This window comes from Agelaius tricolor, unplaced genomic scaffold, assembly GCF_023055355.1.
Source record: "Agelaius tricolor isolate 1412-34295 unplaced genomic scaffold, bAgeTri1.0.p SCAF_19, whole genome shotgun sequence".
NCBI lineage: Eukaryota > Metazoa > Chordata > Aves > Passeriformes > Icteridae > Agelaius > Agelaius tricolor.
Window position 1 is genome coordinate 4957573 of NW_027269279.1, and position 19790 is coordinate 4977362.

The 19790-nt window shown below is 48.4% G+C and overlaps 1 protein-coding gene across 4 annotated transcripts in view; it reads left to right on the forward strand.

Annotated features, from left to right (window-relative positions):
• The window catches only part of MAD1L1 (mitotic arrest deficient 1 like 1), a 349550-nt gene extending 338072 nt beyond the window's left edge, over positions 1–11478 (forward strand). For all 4 annotated transcript variants that reach the window (XM_071443960.1, XM_071443961.1, XM_071443963.1 and 1 more), the window contains one exon: positions 10403–11478. In XM_071443960.1, coding sequence (XP_071300061.1) covers positions 10403–10561 — 159 coding nt within the window. In that variant the 3' untranslated portion in view covers positions 10562–11478. The remainder of the gene's footprint in view (positions 1–10402) is intronic.
• Positions 11479–19790: the final 8312 nt, after the last annotated feature.

Here is a 19790-nt window from a genome sequence, read left to right on the forward strand (position 1 = left end):
CAGAGCCAACACTTAAATTCCACTTTGGTAGATCATAACTGTAAGCAAGTCACAGGGTCCCACAGGAAGGGGTGATTATTGACCAATTCTTGTTGCTCTTAGAAGAGTGGTGGCTTTGGTCTGCAGTGCAGAGCGCTGGCTCCGTGCAGAGGTGACAAATACGTGTCACCAATTTCCTTGATGTAAGGCTTGAACCTGCATTTTAGCCTGGGGTGCCAGACTATGACAAACAAGAGCTAGAAGAGGGTAGTGAATAAACACAGTGAGAATTTCAGCTGTAATCTGCCATCAGGTCCATCTGTTACTCTTTCCCCCACAAGCCTTGTGAACTCAATGAGCCAGGAACAGGCATGCTCCATATACTGTCCCATCCCTCAGCCACAGAGCTAAGGTCTAATTGTCTGCTTATCATTAAGCTTATCACTTAACAGTCCCTTGAGCCATTACTGGTCACAGGATCTTGTTCAGTTCTTTAACCTTCTCTCCACCCCACTTGTGGCAAGGCTTCCAGAAGGATACCAAAAAGATGATGAGGATAAATGTGTGAATCACATGATGGCATCTGCAACGTGGCAGAGTAGCAGCCATTCCAGATGTGCCTCCCAGACGTGTGTCCTCTTTGCATTTAACCATTCCCAGCCCCAGGCACTCTCCCTCCATCCATGCCCAGCTCACAAACTCAGGGGTTCATTTCCAGTTGGCAGCTGGTGAGTCCTGAGGTCTGTATCACCTATTTTCACTCTGTGTCATGTGCAGGCACTTTCCTGCTGATTTCCTCTAATCCAGAGACAGGAAGGCAGAGGCTTCTGAGCAGGACCATGATGTAGGAGCAGCCAAGCAGTGGAACAGTGTTTGTCTGGTGTGAGTCAGTGAGGGATGAAGGCTCCAGCAAGCTCTGCCTCTTGGGGAGCAGTGGTTTGCTTTGGGGAGGGGGTGCCTATCTCTCAGGCAACGCTGCAGCCTCAAAGTTGCTGTCAAAATTCTCCATGGTTCCAGACATCTCTCACTGATGGCAGGGTTTGGCAAACTCTGCTGCTTGTGTTCTCTTTCAGACCTCATGCCCCCAGCTGCAGTTCACAAGTGGAGTATCTCCCTGCCTTGGGAACAGGCAGTCTTAATTACAACCTGCATAGATAATTTTTTTTGCATTTCTCCCATAGGTGCTTCTTTCTCATGTTCCAGAAACTCCATGTTCTTGGTTTACTGCTCCTCTGTTCCTTCCAGCTCAGAGAGCTTTCAGCAAGGGAGATGAAAAGGAATGTGATAAGCAGCTTGGCTGGTTAATGAGCTCCCTGTCTAACTGAGGGCTTCTTGTATGCTGGGCTCACTTGCCAGTCCCTGGTATCTCCCTCAAGTTCTCTGCCTTCTCCTGGCTCTCCTGGGGGAGCAGTTTGGGGCCTGGTTTGAGTTGCAGCTGCTTTTCACTTTTGTCCCAAGCCATGTTCATCATGGTCAGGTGCAGACCAGAAACTGCCTCTGGATGGCAGGGCTGGAGAGCTACATGAGCCTGAGATTTGGCTGGGAAAACAGAGCTTAAAAAACACCCAGTCCCTCACATTCCCAGTGACAACTGCAGAGTCACTGCAGAGAAGGTAATGGGAGATTTTTCTCTCCCTAATTTATGTCTCTCCTGCATATGGCTTCTACGGAGTCGCTGATGTTACAGACAGATGGGTTGGCATTTTACTAGACAGAACACATGGGCTAGATGTTGTTAATGCTTGTTAGCTACTCACTCTGCAGCTTGACCAGTCCAACACAGTCACCTCACAGATGGTTGGGAAGCTGCAGCCAGGGTGCTGGAGCAGTCCAGCCCTGCCACGTGGGGTGTGACAGCAGTTGGGATAACACACGTTTGGCTGCTCTTTCCAAAGGGATTTGTTGTAGGTCAGAGATAGCCATGGCTGTGGGAGCAGCACAGCTTCCCTGTGTATCAAGGAGAGACTCTGATTTGTAAAGATCCTGAGATGTTATGGAGGTATTGGCTTTAAAGGATTAATGCTGTAGTTTGGGGTTTATATGGAATGGGGTTGGAAAAATTCTGTGAGCTCCGTGCCTTGTCCCCATCTCTACTCCTTCATGCTTGATGTTTATAAGCATATTTGGCTGGTGAACACTATTTAGCAGATCTGAAGTCTGTTAAAAACTTGTACTTTATGAGCTCAAGTTCCGACTACAGCTGGCTGCCAGTATTGGTTTAGAGTGACATCCCATGTGATTTTCCATTCTCTGTGATGTGAGTAGTCTGCTGTGATTTACTCTCACCAGCCATGTGTTCAGTGGAACCATTTTTAGGTATCACCTCAGCAAATCTCCACAGGGTGAGTCTCCTTCTGGCTGCTTTGGACATCCCATCAGAGAATCTGTGGATGCAAAAGTAGATGCTACGGGTGAATCATTTCCATTGCCATCTTCCCTCTTTGACAATGTTCAATTTGCAGCATAATGATGGGAGCCTGAATGAATCCTACAGATGAAACAGGGAATTTTAGTTTCTGCACTTGTTCTCTAAAAACTCTCAAAGCACTTTTGGAAAATGCATGGGTATTAATCCACACTGAGCAGTAGTTCTTCAATCCTATGATTTAAATTGGATATATTTGTCTCTGTCTGTCCTGAACTGTTCAGTAACATTAATGCACCCTGATAATAGCTGTCACATTTTACCCCGGGGGTTGTTCCTCAGTGATAGGTGAAATCACAGCAGTTCAAAGACCTGTCTTCCAGGATGAAAAGCTCTATAGGAATATTCAGATATAAAATAGTAATAGTATGAATCAAAAAATACGCTTCCCTTATTTTAAAGCCTTTGATCTTATTTTTATGGCATCGCATTTGACAGTCTAAAGGGCATTAACCTGTGGGAGAAACCTTTTGAAAGAAGGTGCTGACTCCTCCTCTGCTGCACAGAGCACTGTCCCCCAGGATCAACACCAGCAGCTTTCCCCCACAGAGAGGGGTGCAGCCCTTCAGCACGTGCCCCTGCTCTTTTCCATGTCCCATTTTTGACGTGAGGTGCAGGAGAGCTTGCCTGGATCCAGACAGGATCTGTGGGGACAGGCTGGTGCAGCACACCCTGCTCTGCATTGCTCTGCTGCTGAGCTGGTGCAGCATCCAGGACCCATCACGGCTGCCACTCGTGTGCACAGTGCCTGGGTCGTGGTTCTGATTAAGATGGAAGTATACGAGCTGACCTCTTGTTCCAAAGACATTCTGGGGTTGTGGTTCATCTCAGTGTTGAATAATAAGAAAGAGAAAGGAAATGTTTGCTATAAATCTCAGTGCACACAGGGCTGTTTCTCACTTACCCCATCCCAGCATTCAATTTTCTTCTTGGCATTGCCAGGCATTTGCTTTTCTTTGCTCAGCAGCTAAAAGCAGCTTTTTCATTACATTTCCTGGAAGGCTCTTTACAGGCATCCATCCCTGTCTGCCTCATAAATTCACTTTATATACCAAGCTGGTGACACAGAGGTCAGAGGTCTTGGCAAGAAACAATTATTATAAGGAAGTGCTCTTCTTCTTTGGGTTACAATGAGGATATTAAAGGGGGGGGGGGATTTTGCTGCAGACAAGGAATGGTTATTTGTGAAAGGGAGGTGACCTGATTGATTAAGTGCTGCACATCCTGTGGGAGCCACCATGGGCAGGCATCCTGTCAGGCCAGCTGGAACCTGCCAGTTACCATGAAAAAAAGAAGGAAACCAGTAAACAGTTTGCTAAATAACCTCATAAATATTTCCAGCCATAAGCACATCTTGTGGTTCAATTTTGTGTTGTTGTTTTTTTTTTTTTCTTTCCTTAATATTTCCCTAATTTTAAATGAACGGCCTGTAATTAAAGTGATTTAGAGGCTACCTGGGGACCTGGTATTTGAGCAGTGCATGATGCTTAGGAGAGATTGATTGGTGAGGCATAACTCAATTGGGGTATTTTGATAATGATATCATCACCCGAGAGAGCCAAGTTTGAGCAATTAAATCTCAAAACCTCGTGTTTGGGTTGTTATAACTTCAGCAGGCAGTTTCTGCATGTGCACACACACAAACACACACACACATTTTTTTCCTTGCTTTTTTTTCCTTGGTTCTTTTCTGGGCACTCTAGTTTTTTGGCTTCCCCGAGTCTGTCTGTCTGTCTGTCTGGGGTGATCTGAAGTGGTGATTTTTCAGCTGTGCAGACCCAGAGAGAGAGGGTGCCAGCCCGCTCAGCATCACTGCTTCCCCCCTCAACATCTGTACGTGGACAAGGCGGCCTTTGACATTTAGAAAAATCTTGGCATCTGAAGCAAGAGGCAGAAACAAAAGGATTTTCTCATTTAAAGGTCAGAGCCAGCAGCTTCTTAAAGGAAAATTTCAAATAGGTTTGTTGCGCTGTGGCAGGGTTTGTGGGTGTCAGTGGGTGCCATGGGGAAGGTGTGAGGGAGTTGAGGGATGTTCCAGGACCAGCAGTGTGCCCAAGGCTCTGACACACACTCAGATAGAGCTGTAGAGCTTTTTGGGAGGTAATCACTTGGAACAGCCAACCCTGAAGGCTTCTGCTGGCACATGAAGGCTTTGGGAAGAGGCAGTGACTGCCCCATATGAAGAGGAGGTCTGAGGGATTCATGTGATGAGGGCAAATTGCCAAAGGGGTCGATCTGCTGGGGAGATGTGCATGACCCACATCAATGGGGACAGCACAGCACTCTGCAGGGTAGGGTGGGGAACACCACAAGGAGAAGGGAAAGGGGGGAGTGAGAACTCAGGCACAGAGGCCACAGCATGGCCCATAGTGCTGGAGCAGCCTCTGGAGCTGCACACTAACCCTAACCCTAGCTGGAACCCTAACCCTAGGCACTAAACCCAGCCTAGGGTTAAGGCTGGTTCCAAGGAAAAAGCTGTGGAGGAAGGCATATCTTGGCAGTTTTGTGTTCCCCTTGAGATGTCTTTTGCAGCTGCAGTTTTCCTGGAGCTCAGGGCTTTCTGGTTTAAAAACCCCTAACCCTAGTGTTGGGTGTGAAGCCGTGGTGCCCCTTCCCTCAGTGCACACGGGGCTGGTTGCTGTGTGTGCTCAGAGCTGGCATCCATGGGGACACAGCACAGACAGTGATTTATGGAAGGAGCAGAGCAGTTGAGATGGGCCTTCGAGATACATTCACTGGGTAAATGTCACCAGGCAATGATTCACTTGCCCCTTTTGACCCCAATACATCTTAGCCTTGGAAAGCACCGTCTACCATAGAGCGTGGCCAAGCAGCATCTGCAAAGCAAAGGTTTGTCACCACGCCAAGGGGTGGCTCTGCCAGCTCTGCCAAAGCCTTGAACTTCATCCTTCTGCACGCTGTGGAGGTGTTTGAAGCTCCTTTGTTCCCAAGCTGAGACACAACTGTCCTGCCTGCTGTGCCTGGCACAAAGCTCCACCTTCCCTGTTGTCAGCTTGCCAAAACCCATTCAGGAAATCCACCTGCGACGCTGGATGTGTGTGCTTGAAGTTGCAGGAACACATGTCCTGCATGGATTGCATCCCCAGAGGCAGTTGTGCTTTCTCAATGTGGAAATCAGAGGAAGAAAATCCTCACTTCATTTTGAAATCTTAAGTTGTGTAGAATTCTGTTGTATAGAATTCATGTTGTGCAGAATTTTCCCGTTTCTGCATTTCTGCTCCATATTTTCTGATGATACCTAGTCCCCATGCCAGCTCTCTCCTTGGCATGTGCAGCCACCCTCTTTACAGTCTTATTCCAGTCTCTGAAGGTCTACATGACCTTGGGTCTTACACTCAACCCATATTTTTTAGAAGCAACCTTTGTGTGAATAAACTCATGCCGCATGTCAGTTCATAGCCGATGGCACCTTTGGAGCCATTGTTTTTTGCTACCAAAAGATGTCAGAGAGAAGAGGAAATAGGTGTGCAAGAAAATAGAACCTGAGTGTATCTAGGTGAGAGTGCACTTCTGAACCATGTGGTAGCTTGTGGGTGGGTAAAGGAGACACTGTCATACTTTTGACATAGGTCCCCCTCGGCAGCTGGAGGAATCAGAGGAGGAAATGCTGGCTCTTGGCTTTCAGGAGGGGCTGTGTGCAACAGGAGCACAGGTGCAAAGGGCCATCTCAGCAGGAGCAGTGCAGACAGAGTTCTGTACATGTTACATTGCAGTGGCAGTAGTTAAGGAGCCTGTTAAAGTCCAGATGTTGCAGTTTTACGAGCCCAGTTCATCCAGCTGCAGGTCCATCCCCAAGAGGGACATTTGGGAATGCCTATTGCTCCCTCACATCATCTGCACTGTCTGCTCCTTGATGAGATGGAGAGAAGAACCTGCTTTTCTACCATGTTCGTGGTTATTGGAGAGATTTTTACATGTATATCTGAACTATAAAGCCTTGAATAATTTACTGGTTTCCAGAGTTAAGAGGAAGATTTATGATATTTCCTTCTGGCAGGTGGCTGCTGATCTTGATTCCCCTGAAGAAACAGTTGTGCTAACAGCTCCCTTCTCGGAGCAGCTACTCCAGGTTCATGTTGTTCTGTGCTAAACAGACCAGTGCTGTTGTGGTTTGCAATATAGAGAGGTCTGTCCCCTGATCATCTGGCTACTGTGGGGTAGCAAACAGGCTGTCACCCTTCAAACCTCCAACCAGAGTCACATCCCACCCAGCCCAGCAGAGCTGGGTGTGCAGTAACACTGGGCAAAGAGTGATTTCCTTTGCTTTTCTAGAAAAGGTCCCCATAGCCCTTAAATCAGACTAAGCTGGCAACAGAGCTTAGTGAAAGCTGAACTCTCTCCTTTTGCAAGTATTTGAGATCTGAATAAAACATAACAGAGACCTGAATCTGGTAGTTTAGTGAGCCAGACTTTTCTCATGATTTAGAAGAAACCAATATAGGGCTATGTACAGAGTACCTGAGAGGTGGTGTGATGAGCTGCTGATCTGTGCTCAGGGAAACTGAGGTTTAGGAGGGAATATTTACATCTCTAGTGAAGCACTGCACTTGTGTGGCCCAGCACAGAGGGGAAAAGGAGAGTGAAGCATAATGGTGGTCCCCAAAGTGTCCTCTATGCATTGACTGGGGTGGATGGGGATTCTCACAGATCCAGCTTTTCCTTAGATCCCGTGTATTCAGTTTAAATGTTGATGTTTTTTTCTTTCTTTTTTTCTTTGCTTTTTGGCCCTTCTCTTTAAAAGCAAGAGCACACTGAAGCAGTGATGTCAGTAGTGTTGGGCACAGAGCAGTCAGGGCTGGATTTGAATGTGCTCTGGTCTCTGTCACCCATTCCCACTCATGGACTGTCCCTGTGGATCAGTGACACTTGTTTATGCTCCTCTCAGCTTTGTATTTTATTCCTAGATGGGCTGGGGTGGCTTTTGGCTTCAAATAAACTTAGAATTTTAGGGAATGCATCAGCAGAGTGAAGGTTATTGCAATACATGGAGTGTGCTGTGAATAGCTAATCTGCAGCAGGAATGTCCAGGAGCTTGCCTTTTAAGGTTGAGACTTTCATAAATTTTAAAAAAATAAATTAAAAATGGGTGGAGGAAATCCTAGCTATGAACAGTGAAGAGCAGGACTTGAGTGCCCTCGCAGCTTTGAACTGCTGGAAATTTCATATTCCTTCTTCAGAAATACAGTTTTTAGAGCTGGAACCACAGGCATGCTCTGCATTGATCCAGAATGGTGTGGAACACCAGAGCCTGCAGCGTTCACTCAGCAGAGCATCCCCCCCATGTCCTCCCCCTCAGTTCCTGCCCACCCCTGTGCATCCCCCTGCCCTGCTCTGATCCCCTGCTCGCTCCTGTTCCTGCCTCGGGCACTTCCCTCTCTGCCAGCAAGTGCACCAGGCAGGGTGCAGGCTGGCTTTTGAAAAGAAATCCTGTGAATTAATGGGAACATATTGCTATTATTTCATATAATCACTTTATTTGTAAAGCACAGGCTGCAGAGGTACTCCCGCTGTTGAACCCAAAGCAGCAAATCTATCTATATATCCCAGTCTATACTACATTATGAACAGATGGGTGAAGAAAAAAAGCAATAAAAACAAATAATAAGAAAAGTTACAATGATAGCAATTTTAAAACACTCCTAGGGGGGAAAAAAAAAGTTTCTCCATTTTTTTTTAAAGCAATGTGAGATTGAATGAGCTGCACTGCAAGTGCATCCATCCTCTAAGTTCACATGTAAACATCTACTGGCAGAGGAAGAATTGCTTTTTTTCCAAGTGGCTGCCTTCTCGCCCTGTGCCTGTTACAGAAGCAATCATAAGAAACCTGGGTGAGATGTCTGGGGTTTGGAAGCATTTGGGGGTTTTCTTTGATTTTTTAGAGTTCCTGGGGAGACAGAGGCCGTGGGGGTGAGAGGGAGGATGGTGCCTCCCTTGACAGCTGAGAAAACTCAATGGGAAATAGCAGTCTTCTCAGAAGCACGTATTTACCCACATAACTTTCTCTGAATATTATTCTTCTGCCTCTGCTGCAGGAGGAAACTTTGTTTATGAAGAATAGTAGAGAGAAACTACCATTAATCTCATAAAAAAAAGAGAAGATATTCAAATGTAGCCTTCACCCGCGACACCAGCGAGCTCAAAGGAGAGGAAATTTAAAACATTTATGTTGCTCTGTTTTTGAGGTCATAAAACACAAGCAAATGGTCTGGCACTGGATGCTAAATTTCTTAAGGAATTTACGTTAATTAATTAAACTAGTAAACCAATTAATGGATTTGCTTGTAAATTCTTAGAAAATTAATTCTGTGCCCAAAGAGTGTTTTAAATCTGCGAGGAAGGCTGTGTATTTCATACAGAGCTTGAATTCCCATTTCAGATGAATCCAACTCGGCACTGAGAGAGCTGGAGATACAAGTGATGCATTCATAATACTCGGACCTTCCTCCACAACTGGCACTTCTCACCAGCTGAATCTGGGGGGGATTTGCAAAATAAAACCTGTGCTGCTGCCACAGCACCCAGCTCCTGTGCTTCTGCTCTGCTGTGACACCTCTGGCTTTATGTGGGCTGGGAATTTACATCATTCCTGATGCCTCCAACTGGCTCCTTCATCTGCCATCTCTTCCCTCTTTGATCTGCTCCAGGGGTACCTCAGGTGCACAGGAGGTACCAGGTAGCTCTGGTAAGCAGCAGATCAAAGCGTAGGATTTGCTGAAAAACAGCCCAGCCAAATCAAAGATCTAAACAAAAGCTAATTCACTTTTCCATATGAAAATCTTGTTGTGATTCCCTGCCTGGCTCAGGGATGGCAGGGGCATCCTCTGTACCTTGCACTCCTCACAATCCAAAGTGACCCAAACATGGAGAGTTCATAATCAGATGTGTCCAGCTCTTGAGGACATGAAATTGGAAGGAAGCAGGTTCCTTGGGGCTCTCAGCAGCTAGAGCCACGTTTTCTCCTCCCATGGCAATCTTCCACTTTGGGTCTTGGCATCCTTTGATTGAGGAAGGGGCTGCCAGCCATGCCTGGCACCACCCATGTTGTCCCACCTCACCTCCAAGAGGAAGCAGAGCTGCAAAGCAATTAGGAATGGGAGTATTTTGAAAGGAAAATGGCAGGGGAAAATAATTAGCATTTGCACTGTGATGTTTTTGCTGTTTATTAATAAACAAGCTGCTTTTGTGCCTCCGGGGGCAGGAGAGGCTTCAAGCATTCCTTATTTCTCTTGCATTTAGCTTTTTTTTGCTTGTTTTATGTGTTACAGGAGATTTGTAGTGTCTTCCCACATGTTGAGTTTCCTTATTTTCTTGAGAGCATCACTGGAATAATTCCTCTGGAGGCTTTGGCTGTGTGCTGCCAGGCTGATTTAAACACTTTAGGGATGCAGGATGGATCAGTACTCCTTGGGAAGGAGTTATGCTAATCAGGAACAGGTCTGCTCTCTCCTACAGAAGTGGCATGACTTCAGGGATAAATGTTTTCATGGAGAGAAAAGCCCTGTGCAGAGCTCCTGCCATCCTGGGTGGTGTTGGTGACAGTGATCCTGATGTGGCCACCTCTGTTCTGTGCTGGTAGCACAGGCTCTTTCCAGGATGGTCAAACATCTCCCCAGTGCCACATTTGTCACCAGGGAAGGCTCACAGGGATCCTGCATGGGGACATTGGGCTGCAGGACTCAGGAATGCTGTGTGCCAAACAGATGGCATGTCCTCGGTGACAGCAGATCCGTGCCAAAGGAGGCTTCAGGGTGGCACTGCTCCTGAGTCAGGGAGGTGAATTAAAACCCTCTGGTATTAATGGACTTGTTCTTCTTTCCCTTTAGGCCTCCAGCTCCTCTGATGGAAAAATGCAGCATTAAAACCCTCTGGTATTAATGGGCTTGTTCTTCTTTCCCTTTAGGCCTCCAGCTCCTCTGATGGAAAAATGCAGCATTAAAACCCTCTGGTATTAATGGACTTGTTGTTCTTTCCCTTTAGGCCTCCAGCTCTTCTGGTGGAAAAATGCAACTTCTGGAAACAGAGTTCTCGCGAACCATCCGGGAGCTCATTGAGCTGCACCTGCTGCGCCAGGACAGCATCCCAGCCTTCCTCAGCGCCCTCACCCTCGACCTCTTCAGCCGCCAGACCATCGCTTAGTGCCCCCTGCCAGCTGCCAGCCAGGCTTTGGCCCTCCTGGGCAGGACACTTGAGGTAGCAAGGAAAAATCCTCCTGTTCACCGCCCTTAATTTGTGGTGTTGGGTTGCTTCTGTTTTGCAAGGAACTCCTTCTTCCCCCTTCTTTCATGCTGAGTGACAAATGCCACCAATTCCTCTGAAAAGCATCATTTTCATCCTGTGAGAGGGGAAGTCTAGCTCCATCCCAGGGCTCTCCTGTGACAGGATCCAATCCCTGCCTTTGCACTGGGCCATGTGTTCATCACTACCCAGATTCTCAGCATCTGTCTGGGAATACGGTGGGAACTGCTGATTTGAGGAGCCCCAGCATCACCATTCACAGCTTTTCCCAAAAGGATTCCCTAAATCTGAGCCCTAACAAAGAGACAAACCTGCATCAGGCTGGTGCTTCCTGCTGCATGGTTGTCCTCTTCTAATAGCAGCCAAGGGCTTGGTCCCTGAGGACAGAGACCCAGGAAAACTCTCTTGCTCTTGCAAACATCTCATCACTCAGCAAGTTTGAAATTATTTTTAAGATATCAGTGACCTGAGTCTGCCATCACTCAGCAAGCACAAGCATTAATGGCCATTTGAAGCCCCTATACCTGTGTTGACACCTCTGTGGCTCAGTCACTGCCGTGCTTTTGGTTCCTTACTGAGACTTTAGGTTATCTTGGTTATCTCAGGACTGTAGAATAGTGGAAAGGAGCAGTTTGGGCTCCATTGTGTTCAATGCTGGTGGCTTTAGCCTGCTGCCTGCCACCACCCTATGGGTATGTGTTTTGGGAGGTCTCCTTCCTCCTCCCCTCCATGGAGGTGGAGTGTCCCCAGATGCCTGACATTTTGTATTATAATGGATGTAGCTCTTCTGTCATAACAATAAATTGTCACTGCCCAAACTGGGTGTATGACTCTTATTTGGGATGCACTCTGTGCCTAGCTCTGCTCTCCCACATGTAGAAGAAGAGCACATCAATGGTCTGATGTGCTTCACAAAGGGAGGACATCATTATCTCTGTTTTTCCAGGCAAGTCTCATTCATAGATTTATAGAATCATCAATGGTTTGAATTGGAAGGGATGTTAGAGATCGTTTACTCCCAACCCTGGCTGCCTTAAACCAAATCAGTTTGCTATAAACCTCTGTGTATATTGATTTCCCCCTGATTTCAGCAGGAACACACTCCCTAGGCTTGGAGAAAAGGTAGCAGTGAGCAGGCTAGGAAGTTAGCTGAGATACTTGCAGTGACTGCAGGGCTGGCCAGGCTTGCTGGAGTCACTTGGACACCTGTTGCTGTGTCTCCAGGCATGGAAAACATCTGCTGTTGACCCCATCTGCTGTTGACCAGAGGTGGAGGGACAAACATGAGACCTGGGCAGGCTGCAGCCCTCATCTCCCCAGCTCACCTCTCTGCAGGGAAGCGCGGTAGCAAAAGTTTGTCATTTTCTCTTCTGCTTGAAGAAGTCCCGGTGGAAGATGAATTGCTGGGCATGCTGTGCCAGGGGAAGGCTGCCTGATTCATATGCACGGCGTGGCACGGAGAGTCGCCTTCCCCAGTCATGGGGAAAATGAATCCTGACGTCAGCCGCATTCAGCCCCGCCGCCAACACAATAGCGGATCCTGGCTGCCGCGGAAAATTTTTCTCCTGGCTCCTTGCAGGAGAAATGAAGTAATTAATAAGTTTACAATAAACCCTCTATCTTAGCAAAACACAGGTGAGGCGAGAAGCGATGCTGGAGAGCGACAAGGGAAAACACGTTCTGCCCACTGGAAAGTTGCCTCCCGAGAGTGAGAGGATAATAAGTTGGGAGAGAACACACAGTAGGCTTCCGAGACGCCTCCGGTGGGGAGGAGACATGAATTACTGCTCTGCTCCCTCTTCTCCCAGCAACACTGATTTGTTCAACTAAGTTTGATATGGGAGAGGTGTGTGGTGAGGATGGGTGCTTGGCCGGGTTGTGCTGGTGTGGTGCAGCAGCTGTCTGTGGTTTGGGAGCTGCTGGACTGTCCTGCTTTGGTCAGCAGCATCCCTGCCCTGCTCATGGCATTGTGCTGCTGCACAGTGAGTTCACAGGGCTCACATGAAACGGGGATTTTTGGGAAGCTTGATATCTTTAAGGCTCACAAATGGAAGCGTGGGAGTTTTTCATGTGGAGGTGTGACCATTGCAAAGCCACTTGGGCCACCTGTGGACCATGGAGAAGAGGAGCTGAGACTTCCCAGTTTTTAGTTCCAACACTGAATTCAGGATGAAGCCACAAACCTTTGGCTGTACCTGATACCACGGGAGCTCCCATCTCTGTCATTATCCTGCTTGTCTGAGCCATGAGGGAGCTGCAAGGAATAACTGTGACACTGAATTTTGCTGTGATTGCTCCTTCTTTTACGAGCTACATGGGCTCAGCAGCCCATCAAAGGTGCTGCCACTGTGTTCACCACCCCTTGCATCCCCCCTCCGTGAGTGCAGCCCCCTGGGCAGTGCAAAGAGATCCCAGTTGCCACCACCCCAGGTGGTGAGGGCACAAATCCCATCTGGGTTTGGCTCATCAATTGCAAAGCTCCAGCCCTGTTTGTGGAAAATCCTTTTAGAAAATCTTGGGAGCTGGGTAATAAATTTTCAGTTGGTTGGAGGGGAGAGGCGGGAGCGCTCACAAGCGCGTGTGCTCGCTGGGTTTCCATGCACACTAGCTGGGTTTATGTGCTGTAGGCTGTGAAATATGATTTATTGGTGCATGGCTGCAGGATTCTGTGTGTGTGTACGTGTGTGTCAGAACACAGTCTTGTTTGCAGTGTTGCCTGAAGCTTCCCTTCACTCAAACTGCTCGTGAGTCCCTGCTCTGCTGCCAATCAGCCCTGTGCATCTGTGTGCATAGACAAACACCAAACGGGCACAGAGCTGTCGGCTAAAGCAGCAGAGCTCTGGGCTAAGGCAGGTTTTGCCAGATTTGTGCCTCTCCTAAGGGCACATCTCTGAATCTGGAGGTTTTTGCACCTGCTTTGTGTCTCCTGGCTCTTGGTGTAGCCATGTGTGGTTCGCATTGTCCTGGAAGTGTGTGATGCCTGAGAAGGAACCAGGGAAACCCTTTTGGGATGAGCCATCAGAAGTTTGGAGTTTGTGGATGTTAGTTTGGATCTTCTCCATGTAACACTACAGGAGCAAGGGAAGGAGAAGGGGGAAGAGCATTGGAGCCAGATGGAGGTGGGTACCTAGAGAGTGAAGGGCAAGAGCAGAGCAGGGGATGGATGGAAGAAATGGGGCATGGATAGAAGGAGAAGCCACCCCCATTTCTGAACAGCTGCAGTGCCAGCCATGCTGCTGGTTCTCCATTGCTCCCCTCTGCTCACTCCAAACAAACACCAAGCAGCCCCTGCCCTTTCCATTTCCCAGCCCAGCAGTGGGCTCAGAGGCAGCTGAGAGTGGTGTGAGCTGGGCTGATGGGCAGATGTGTCAAAATAAACCCCAGGGGGCAACAGGCAAGAGCCTTCCTCAGACATCACCGAGCTGATGCCAGAGCCCTGCTGCTCGGGGTGTGAGAGGGCACAGCCAGGGCAGGATTGGCTCTGTGTGAGCTTTTAGCTGTTCAGAGACACTGGGAAAACAATGGTGGTGTCTGCTGCCAGGTGTCTGTAGCTAAGGACAGGAGCTGGGGAGGATGGAACAGGCTCTCTGTGCTGGTGTGAATCACATTCCTGCTGCCTGCTGTGACAGCAGATTCAGATTTAATAGCAGCGTTGCTAAAACTTGCATGATATTTAAAAGCTACAAAATGCACCCACTCTGATCAGGGGAGGGATATTAAATAAATAAATAAATAAAAAATCAGCAAAGCTTTTTCACGAAGTCTTTTTTAAATATTAAAATCCCATCCTTCCCAACAGGAAAGCTTTTTTCAGGCTAAGAGGAAAGACTGAACGGCATCTGATGATATCGCATTGACACAAGTGTCTAGAAAAATAGGGTAGGAATGTATGATCTGTTCTGAAAAAGGAACCATAGCTAATAGGAAATATGCTGATGCTACTTTTAATTTCATGACTCAGGTTTGCTGCAAAATTGATGGAAATCTGTGTTGGAGCTTGGTTACATTAAAACAGTTCTTGGCTGCTTGGGGGTTTTCCAGTTCTTGTTTCTCTTTTGGGGGATTGTTATTGTAAAATCTTTTGCTACTCTGGGGTTTGGAGATGTTATTTGAAAGGACAGGGGGACGGTCTTTTATCCAAAAGAAAGAGGAGATTTTTGCTCCAGAAAGATCACTGGCCAAAGCCCAGCCCTGGACAGGCCATCCCAGCAGCCCCTCCTGTTCCTTCCACCCACAGTGTCTGTGTCTCCAGCCTTCCTTCTGTGCGTGTTCTCCCTCAGAGCAAGAACAAGGAACAAAACAGAAGAAAAATACACTTTAGAGAAAGTGCTGCCATGTAATTTAAGGAGCACAAAGGCAACTTCTTGCTGCTGGAGGTCTCGGAAGCAGTACATGTCTTTGGTCTCCACCCAAACCACATTCCTCCACCAAAGCACATTGCCTTAGGTTGTGTCAGTTTTCTTCTGCTTCCCCAACATGGGCTCAAGCCTCTACCAACCCCTTCACCTTCCCTCTGCTGTTTCCTGGCCCAGGCTCCAGTGCTGATGAGTTTATTAGGGTTGCTAATTTTACCTGATGCTGCTTCCTTCTCTTCATGACAGGTTATGTTTTTTTGAACTCTCCAGCTGATTGATTGAGTTCTCTTTAATATTCCATGTTTCACTTTGAATTCTCTTTGTTGACTGTTGCTTGTTGTCGTTCTGTTTTTGTTTTTTTTTTTCTTTAATCCTCCCACTGTCTCTTTTTCCTTCCTGGTCCTTCTAATGCTTTTTCAGCCTGGAGCAAAGCCAGAGACCATCAGGAGGTCATTGAAACACAGACGTCTGTAGGATTTAAATAAGGACTGGATAATTTTATGACCATTAACAAGGCTCACTGCTATGCAAACCAAAGTAATAAGGGCAATCATATCTCATGGTTCGGGGAGCAAGTTGATTGCCTGCAGGGACTGAGAAGGTAATTCTGCATCCCTGGCTCCCCCCAAAATATGATACAGTTGACAAGATGCACCAGGCAGGTCAAAGGGCTTGGCTGGAGGGTGAGAGCATTTCCTTTATCATCTCTGTTCTCTCACTCAATTGATGTGATCAGAAACTTCTGGTATCAGCGTGGTGGGAAATGTTCTCCAGGCAGATGAAAGGCTCTGAAGGTTGGCAGATGAACCTTTCCTCTTAAGGAGCATCTGCTGAGTGACATTTGTGCTGTATGATGGCAGATACTTCACTTTGCTGGTAGTGACTCCTTCATCTGCCAGGCTGCCCCATAACCACTGCCCAGGAGTGGCCTTCCCAAAAGAAACACAGACCATGGATGTCCCTTGGGTCCTTCATTTTGGAGGTGCCTCCCACTCCCCACTGACCATCACAGCCTTGTTCACAATGGGGTCATGGCAAATCACACTGTCCCTCCTTCACCTTTCTCTGCAGCATGGCTCTCCTGGCTGCTCTGTGTGCCTGTGCCTTTCCTCAGCTCCTTTTGGGCTCTCCTGTCTGCTCTCCCTGTGCCTGTGCCTTTCCCCAGCTCCTTTTGGGCTCTCCTGTCTGCTCTCCCTGTGCCTGTGCCTTTCCCCAGCTCCTTTTGGGCTCTCCTGGCTCCTCCGTGTGCCTGTGCCTTTCCTCAGCTCCTTTTGGGCTCTCCTGTCTGCTCTCCATGTGCCTGTGCCTTTCCCCAGCTCCTTTTGGGCTCTCCTGGCTGCTCTGTGTGCCTGTGCCTTTCCCAGCTCCTTTTGGGAGTCACACTGCAGCCCCTGGGTGTGTGTGTGGTGGCTCCTGCTCCGATGCCGCTGTTGCGAGGCAGAGCCCCCGTGAGTGGCACTGCAGTGACAGCTCCTCTTGCTGTGAGTCCTGGCAGGGGAAGAAGCAGCCCTGGAGAGGAGGTGATGGTGAGGAGTGAACCAAGTCCACAGGGAGCTGAGCTGCTGGTCCTGGCACTGACCAGGAGTGAGAAAAGATCCCCAGATAGCACAAATCCCCTGGGTGGGTGTGTCCTGCCAGTGTTGGGTGTCTTTGGGTACCTCTGGAGGTAATGCCAACATCCTGGTTCAGTGCTGGAGTGTCCTGCACTGCTGTCCTGGGCACTGAGCCCTCACCTCCTGTGGGCAGAGCATCCCCTTTGTGATGTGTGCCACCCTAGCCATGGGAATCCTCACCTGAGCCCACCAGGCTGTGCTGCCATCCCAAGGTGAGGATTACAGCTCTGGTAAGGCACAAATTAACTTTGCAAACTCACAGGAAAGCACCAAGTGCAGAATAGATGCTGGGTATTCTAAGGACTGATTTTAAGAGACCACTGTGCTGGTAAAGCATAATTAATAGTCTATAGCATTGTTGGTTTTTTTTAAATTACATGCAGGCAAAGCCTGGAGGCATGGGATGGTTGATGGGCAAGTTGAGAGCCACCAGCACTGACTGCCCAGCTCTGATGGGTGACCACAAGGGAGGTTTGGGTGCTGTGGTCTGAGCTGGTTTGGGTGGCATCTCCCCACATGTGCAGCCATGGGCATGAGCAATAGGAGGTTACATCCTGGTCATCATTTGCTCCCCAGTATGGCTGTGGAGCAGCAGTTTGTAGATGTCTCTGCAGAGTTTTGTCATGTCTCTTCCCTGATGGCTTTGCCAGCGCAAAGGGAGTTGTCAGCAAACCTCCCCTCTGCACTCCACACACAGAGAAAGTGCTCAGGGAAGATGGAAATCTCACCTGTACAGGATGCTCAGCTCTGGCAGATAAGGTGGTTCTGCAGGTTACTCTGAAACTCCAACCTCAAGTATGTTCCTGGTCATGCAGAGAGCCCACAACACTGACAGGCCACCTCCAGCCTGGCTGCACCTCCTCTTCCTTGCTTCTGTCCTCAACAGAAGGAGGAGAATGGCTCATGGGACTGAAGCAGGTTTGTTCCCAAAGTAAGGAAAGCACCAGGCCCCCAAAAGCCACAGCCTCCTCACACACACCCTGTTTATATCACTGCCATTTCCTGGCCATTTCACAGTCAACTCAGGACAGTCCCCAGGTCCTGTAGCCAGTGTTAAATGTAATGAATGATCTTGTCCTCCTTGTTTGTCTCCTCTTTAGTGTAACACTGTAATTAGCTTAATTACCAACAGATTCATATTTTTTTTTGTAACTTAAAATGGAAATTAAATTTTGCACCAGGTTTTACAGGCTGTTAACGGGAATCGAATAATCAAGCCTGACTCCAAGTCCTTGAAAATGAGTATTAAAAAAGGTCTGAATTTGCATATTCATGTTTTTAATAGGGTTCAGAAGGTATATTTGCAACTGATGAAAAGGATTAATTAAGCTTAATTTGCATAGGAAGAACAGTTTAACCCCTTGCATCCTAACAAGGCAGAGACTGACAATTTGAATTCCATGGCTTGATGCTGGAGAGACACAGAGGCTGAGAGCAGTGCTCTGCAAAGCACCTTCCTTTCCTCTAGGACAGAACTAGGAGAATACAGGATCCCAGCTTCATCCTGACACAATTGGTTCCCCTGTGCCCACAGCCACCTCCAGGTTTGGTCTCCATCTCTCTGCCATGGTGGTTTGGGTCTTCCACAGCAATACCACCACATCAGGCTTTGAGCTGAACATGCTATTCCTTCTGCTGTGAGCTGGGCAGCTCTGACAGAGATTAAAGAAATCATTTCAGTGCAGCCAGCTCAGTCCCCTGAGCTGTTCACAACTGGGCTGCCTGTAGCCAGCACAGGGTGGGAGCACCATGGCTGGTAGGGGCACCAAAACCTTCAACTCCTGATCTCATTTCCAATTTCCTTTTTTTCTCAGTGAGACTGATCCCACGCAGGGGTTAAAGGCTCTGTGGGAATGTCAGACCAGGGTGAGACTTGGTGAGTCCTGTCCTGCTCCCAGCCACCAGCCTGTGACTGGTCAGCTGGTGACAGCATCCCAGAAGTCTGGGACTTGTGCAGCTTCAGAGGAAGGGTCACAGAGCTGCCTGCACCCTAACTCCCAGCTGGCACCTCTGCCATGGAGAAATCAGCAGGGTCTTGCACAGCTCTGTCCAGTTGTGATGTAAGAAAAACATAAGCCCTGCCCATGTCCATGGTGGGGAGGTTGGAACTAGGTTATATTTGACATTCCTTGCAACCCAAACCTTTTTATGGTTCTGTAGAACCCTCCCAAATCAATCCCTTCTCAGACTGGAAAGCAGAGTGGGAACATTACGCTTCCTGGGGCCCTACAAAGAACAGAGCACAGCTTTGAGTCAGTGCCTGAATATTGCTAAAAAGTGGCAAAAAATAAATAAATCAGGCATTCATTTTGCTTCAGCAGGTGGTGTGCAGCGTTCCCCTCGTAACGCTTTGGTGGCGTGCGTCGCTAATTATTTTTGGGGTGGAATTTGCTGTGCACAGCGCGCGGGGTTCGTTAGGCAGAGATGGCTTTGAAGTGGCGCTCGGAATTAATGCTGGCATATGCAAATGTTCCTTGTGCCACGGAAATCTGCCCATAAATGATGCGTGAGGTCCAGGGAGAGAGATGCTGGCTTTGTTTGCACACACCCTGTGGGCCTCCTTATGCCAGGAGCAGGCAGAGGAGCATTGGCAGAGCCTCCACAGACCCTGTAGCTGACGCCTGGCTCGACGTGAGCATTTCACAGGAGTTAACAGGGAGTCTTTTAGAGCACCACATCCCAAATTTCCTCCTGTCAGAAGGGTGTTTAAGCAACCCACCAAGGCTGCTGCTGTCTCAGTGCTTTCCCTGGGTCCCCCAGATGATGAGGAGGGCACGTCCTGCACTGTAGATCAGGGAGGTCCTGACCCAATTATCTCCCTCAAGCAAAACCTGCCAGTCTCCCACCCCATCCACCCACGGACAGGTGCCCTGCAGATTCCATATCCCTGCTCATGTGGGCACAGGGGCCGTTCCTGGGCAGCAGACTCCAAGGGCTGGAACTGTTGGAAGCCTGGTCCCCATCCATGGCATGCTCTCCAGACAAACTCCCTGTCACAGGTCTGGTCTGGACAAACTCAAGGTGAGGAAGGAAGGAAGGAAGGAAGGAAGGAAGGAAGGAAGGAAGGAAGGAAGGAAGGAAGGAAGGAAGGAAGGAAGGAAGGAAGGAAGGAAGGAAGGAAGGAAGGAGCTGAGCACGAAGCTGTGACCAAGCGCTGGGAGA